Below are 5,542 nucleotides of genomic sequence, written 5' to 3'. Positions count from 1 at the left end.
ACATGACTAAACTGGTTTGGATTTTTTTTTTTTTTTTTTTTTTTTGTAACACCTGGTTTGGATTTTCTTTGAGACTTATTTGAGACTTATTCTGTTCTCTTATAAATATATATATATATATATATATGTATCAGCTTTATAAACCTCACAAGCTTCTCCTCTCTTCCATCGATCAAAACCACAACTTTGTTTGCTTTTCTTTTTTTTTTCTCTTTTTCATTTCTTCTTCAATTTTTCTGAGTTTTTTAGAGAAAAGTTTTCTATTAATTTATTTTTATTGTGGATGTATATTACAAGTTTAATTTCCCTAGCGTGTCTTTACCTTTTGCCTTGTCTCCGTCTCGAGACAAAAAGAGAAAGACAAACACTTTATGTCTTTCTTTTTTTCCTCTCTCTCTCTCTCTCTTGCTCCGACCATTTTCAAAATTTGTAGCTAATTATGGCCTTAGAGGCTATTGTTTACCCACAAGATCCATTCTCCTACATCTCTTACAAAGATCTTCAGTCTCACGACTTATATTTTCAACAAGAAGAAGATCGAGATCCCCTAGAAACCAAGAACAACATTAAGCTAGGGCAAGAACAAAGACAAGGGTTTGCGAGTATTAGTTATAACGGTAAAAGCGGAGATAACAATGATGATTATAACTACAACGATCAGGAGGATCTTCAATGGCCACGAGACGACCTTCCTTATGGATCTATCGTCGACACCGAGAACCAGCCTCCACCGTTGGTTTTAGCGATGGGAGAAGGGAGGAGAAAGAGGAGGAGGACGAAGAGTAGCAAGAACAAGGAAGAGATCGAGAACCAGAGGATGACTCACATCGCCGTCGAGAGAAACCGTCGGAAACAAATGAATGAGTACCTCGCCGTTCTCCGTTCTCTCATGCCACCTTCTTATGCTCAAAGGGTTAGTCTCTAAATACAACAAACTATATCTGTATATGTATGCGTGTGTATGAGCGCGTGACATCTTTTCTTAACGCGTGAAGAAAATAAAAGAAAAAAGGCAAAGCCTATGTTCTAGACTTCTAGTTTCATTAGGATATACATAGGCTATATATATATGCATGTATAATGTGAGTATATTTAACAATAACTTTGATAAAAATGATGAACAAATGAAAGCCATTTTGTAAATACAACCAATGTGTTTATTGTTTTGATAAATATATGAACATGTAGTCTCTGTAGACGAAGTTTTGAGTAGTGGAACTGTGGGAGCATAAATAAAGTCTTGAACATCTTTGCATTAAAAAGTACTATAGAGATCATATATGCATGATCAAGTTGTGACATAATATTTAAATATTAAAGGTAGATTGTTTTTGAAAAAACCTTTTTGCAATTTCTATGGGCTTAACCTATGGTTGGTGGTGGTTGAAAGGGAGATCAAGCGTCGGTAGTAGGCGGAGCCATTAACTACTTAAAGGAGCTTGAGCATCATTTACAATCAATGGAACCTCCGGTAAACACCCCTGCCATAGGAGAAGCCGGAGGCGGCCCCGGCGACCATAAAACCGTTGCTGCCAGCTCATCTGGACCATTCTTAGATTTCTTCGCTTTTCCACAATACTCGAGAAGGCCTTCCTCGTCGTTGGTGGCTGAAGGAACGGCGGAGATAGAGGTGACGATGGTGGAGAGCCATGCAAGTGTGAAGATACTTGCGAAGAAGAGACCAAAACAGCTTCTTAAACTCGTGGCGTCTATACAGAGCTTAAGGCTTACTGTTCTTCATCTCAATGTTACAACTCGTGACGACTCCGTCCTCTATTCCATCAGTCTAAAGGTACATTTCTTATCTCACTCTTTTTTTTTTATTTCCACTATTTATAGCTTCATAACCAAACTAGAGTTATTGACATATATAATACCATATTTAGGGTTTTATATTTTATTGGAAAGCCAAATTAAGGTGGTATTAGTGGATCACTAATATAATCACCGTCCTGATTGTTACTTTTGTGTCAGTGATTCATTGGTTCTTCTTCTATCACAAAAGTTTTATTCATAATACTTACTATCTTTTTCACACATTTGATTTGTCTCTTTTTTGTACGGCTTGTGATTTATTTGTCTGGGCCAAAACGGTTTCGAAGAACAATTTCGTATATTTCGTTTCTTACTTGGTTAGAGCTGGCCTCAATTTCAATTATTGGGGGGTGGGGTCAAAATCATCAATTCTTATTTTTTTAAAATACAATATCTGACTATCAAAATAATGATTCTTGTAAGAATCAGGGACCAGAAAGATGACATATGCCTATACATGTGTGTATGTGGGTACATGTGTACTTGTGAAAGTTTTGGTGGTCACAGTGACAGAACTATGGATGCACTGTGCACGGCAGAACGAAATGACGCCACTAGTTTCAGGACACTCATAGGCCTCTTCCTCGAAATATATACATTTTCTTTTATTATTTTTCACTTTACCTTTTTAATTTTATCAACCCGTTTCATACAATTTATATTTTTTGGTAAAATGTAATTTATATTTGAAGTTTACTTTGATTCTTTCTAACGAGAAAATGGGTTGATTCAGGTTGAAGAAGGGAGCCAATTGAATACAGTTGAAGATATTGCAGCAGCTGTGAATCAAATCCTAAGGAGGATCGAAGAAGACTCATCCTTTAGCTAATATAATTGAATTTTAGTATGCCACATTTAGAGGAACTCTAAGTTTTCATGTGTTATTTTTTACTCTTTACATATTAAAATAAAATAAAAATAAGTAACTTTTCATTGGTCTTTCTGTATTTACTGCTTCACTTTTTCTTGTATGATGATGCTTCATTTGTCCTTTCCTTTATAGCTCTACCCAGACCATCACTGAAGTGTAGCATTTTTTTTTTGACAAAGGGCTTTTGAATTGTAGCATTTGCTTACCAAAACATGGCGAATGTGTATAATTGTAATGGCAAGATGGCAAGATGGTATCCGCAGACATTTGAATTTTAGCATCTCCAACCATCTTCTATTTTTGTCTCTATAATAGCATTTAGAACCAAAATTACTCAAACCTTACTCTATTTCTTCTTCTAGAATAGAGATTGACATCTTGTGTATTTGCATGGTTTTAATCTTCATCCTAGTCTTTATATTAGTCATTTGCATATGTTTAGTGTGCATTTAGGTTGCATTGCATCACTTTTGTCCTTTTCAGGTATTGGAGACCTTCATTGGTGATTTTGGAGACATTTGAAGTATTTTGGGGACAAAAGAGTGATGTTTGAAGCACAAATCGTGTCCCAACTGAAGGGCCGTAGCGACATCAGCATAGCGACCTCGTCAAGTCGCTAAGACGCAACCCGAGCCATCGTAACGACCACCGTAGCGACTTACCAAGTCGCTATGGTAGGAGAAGCCATAATCCAAGAAATGACTAAGTGTCTGTAGCGACTTCTGCGTAGCGACATGATCACGTCGCTAGGAGGCCACCCGAGAGAGCGTAGCGACCACCGTAGCGACTTGCAAGGTCGCTACAGATCCTGAAGTGTTGAAGAGTTAATAGCGACCAGAGCGTAGCGACTTGCATGGTCGCTACGGGCGAAAAAGACTGCTTCTTTATGGGTTAACCTAGGTTTGTTGGGTTGACCCAACTCGTTTTTTTAGACTCCTATAAATTCTCTTTAGACCTAATTATGTAGGAGATCTTGTTTTCTTTGTAATCACATTAGCTATTTTGGTGAAAGACTTAATCTTGAGCTTCTTTTCATCTCTATCTCTTGTGATTATTGATCAATCTTGACCACTAAGCATGATTAACCTTCAATCATCCATGGGTTTTGGGTTATTCATGTCTATTAGTGAGTAGTTACCATTTGGATTCATGGGCTAGGGTGATTAGGGTGATTAAGTGAAGATCTAGGGTGTTTAGTGTTAGATCTCTTGTTTCCTTGCTTGTCTACTTCTCTTAATGCTAGATTAAAGTTGGCCTCTTTAATCTAGAGCTCTAGACATTTCCCACCCACAAGGTGTTTGATGAAATGTCTGAACCAAGTAGAGCTTGCTCTAAACTTACCTTACACAAAGACCATTGTGTTAAGGGAGTTTAGATAGTTATAGACTCATCCTTAATGATTGCTTAGATCTTTTAGGCTCAAAGACCTTTGATGTCTAGTTGATCAAAGCAAATGAGCATTCTTCTTGACCATAGAGCTTGCTTATTTCAGTGTTCTAGACTTAAAGAAGTTTTTGATTGAAAGCTTGCCACCCTTAGATTGGATCTTAATCACTTAAAGTCAAATGCCTAGCCCCATGAGTCCTATTGTCCAAGATTGATTGAAAGCTTGTTTCTTTATTGCACTTTAGCATAGTTCTAGTTCATATCATCATTCAAAACCTGATTGCACTTAGATTAAGCATAGATTTGTATTCTCAGTGCATTGAAATCACATAGGATTGGTTCGACATCTCATATACTACTTCATTTGATAGGGACCTGAAAAGTCTTGTTATCAAATTGGCGCCGTTGCCAAGTTCTATTGTGATTTTGACATTGGGATTTAGTCATTTGCTTGAGACTAAGTCATTTTTCTTATTATTGTGATATTGGCTCTGCTTTTTCCTTTTTCTTTTTCATTTCAGGTGTATGAACTTGAGAAGTAGAGGGACTACAAACCTCACTCCTCTAGTACCAGACATCCGGGCTTTGGAAAGAGAGAATACAAGAAGAAGGAGAGAAGAGGAGCAACAGGCTCATTTCAACAGATTGGGTTTTGATATGGCTCACCATCAGAACCAGAATCGAGATGGAGAGATCCCTTTGGGAGCTGCCCAAGAGGGAAATGGTCAAGGAGCTGCCAACCTTCGACCACAACACCCACAGCGCCAAGCTCGCGCCATTGGAACCTATGATCGCCCTCACATTCATGGTCATAGGTTGGGAATCAGAGCACCACCTGTGGAGAACAACAACTTTGAGATCAAGTCAGGGCTACTCAACACCATTGAGCACAACAAGTTTCATGGCCTGGCAGCTGAAGATCCTATTGATCACTTGTACAAGTTTGATCAGTATTGTAGTTTGTCCAAGACAAATGGTGTCTCTGAAGATGCATTCAAGCTGAAGCTGTTTCCTTTCTCTTTGGGAGACAAGGCACATCAGTGGGAGAGGTCTGTCCCAAGTGACACTATCACCACTTGGGAGGGATGTAAGGAAGCCTTCTTGGAGAAATTCTTCTCTACCTCAAGGACAGCTAAGATAAGGAATGAGATTTCTGGTTTCCAGCAGAAGAATCTAGAGAGCTTCAATGAGGCATGGGAGAGATTCAAGGACTACCAAGCTCAGTGTCCTCATCATGGTTTCAGCAAGGAGAGCTTGCTTAGCACTTTCTACAGAGGAGTTCTCCCATCTTGCAGAAACAGACTTGACACTGCTAGTAATGGTTTCTTCTTGGGCAGAACTGAACAGGATGCAGAGGAGCTGGTGGAGAACATGGCAAAAAGTGATTCAGTCTACAATGAGGAGTATGATAGAGCCAACAGAGGGGATGACCAGCAGACAAGGAAAGATATCAAGTCTTTGCAAGACAAG

At 38.6% G+C, this 5,542-nt stretch overlaps 1 protein-coding gene and 1 non-coding gene across 2 annotated transcripts; one reads left to right on the top strand and one right to left on the bottom strand.

The window, feature by feature from the left end:
• Positions 1–293: 293 nt before the first annotated feature.
• On the top strand, positions 294–2,748 carry LOC130501867 (transcription factor bHLH96-like). The gene is made up of 3 exons (XM_056996689.1): positions 294–913; positions 1,391–1,792; positions 2,549–2,748. Exons 1-3 carry the CDS (start codon positions 440–442, stop codon positions 2,642–2,644), a joined length of 972 nt encoding a protein of 323 aa, XP_056852669.1. The 5' UTR covers positions 294–439; the 3' UTR covers positions 2,645–2,748.
• Positions 2,749–5,206: 2,458 nt separating this feature from the next.
• On the bottom strand, positions 5,207–5,313 carry LOC130501868 (small nucleolar RNA R71). Its single transcript, XR_008939926.1, has one exon. It is a non-coding gene; the product is annotated as a small nucleolar RNA R71 (small nucleolar RNA).
• Positions 5,314–5,542: the final 229 nt, after the last annotated feature.

This window comes from Raphanus sativus, unplaced genomic scaffold, assembly GCF_000801105.2.
Source record: "Raphanus sativus cultivar WK10039 unplaced genomic scaffold, ASM80110v3 Scaffold0314, whole genome shotgun sequence".
Classification (NCBI taxonomy): Eukaryota; Viridiplantae; Streptophyta; class Magnoliopsida; order Brassicales; family Brassicaceae; genus Raphanus; species Raphanus sativus.
This window is presented reverse-complemented; position numbering and strand designations above follow the sequence as displayed.

Bases quoted from the DNA above. Each gene is read 5' to 3' on its own strand.
- LOC130501867 (XM_056996689.1), top strand. From the start codon at position 440: ATGGCCTTAGAGGCTATTGTTTACCCACAAGATCCATTCTCCTACATC. The intron at 914-1,390 runs GTTAGTCTCTAA...GGTGGTTGAAAG, and splicing joins CACCTTCTTATGCTCAAAGG to GGAGATCAAGCGTCGGTAGT. The intron at 1,793-2,548 runs GTACATTTCTTA...GGGTTGATTCAG, and splicing joins TCTATTCCATCAGTCTAAAG to GTTGAAGAAGGGAGCCAATT.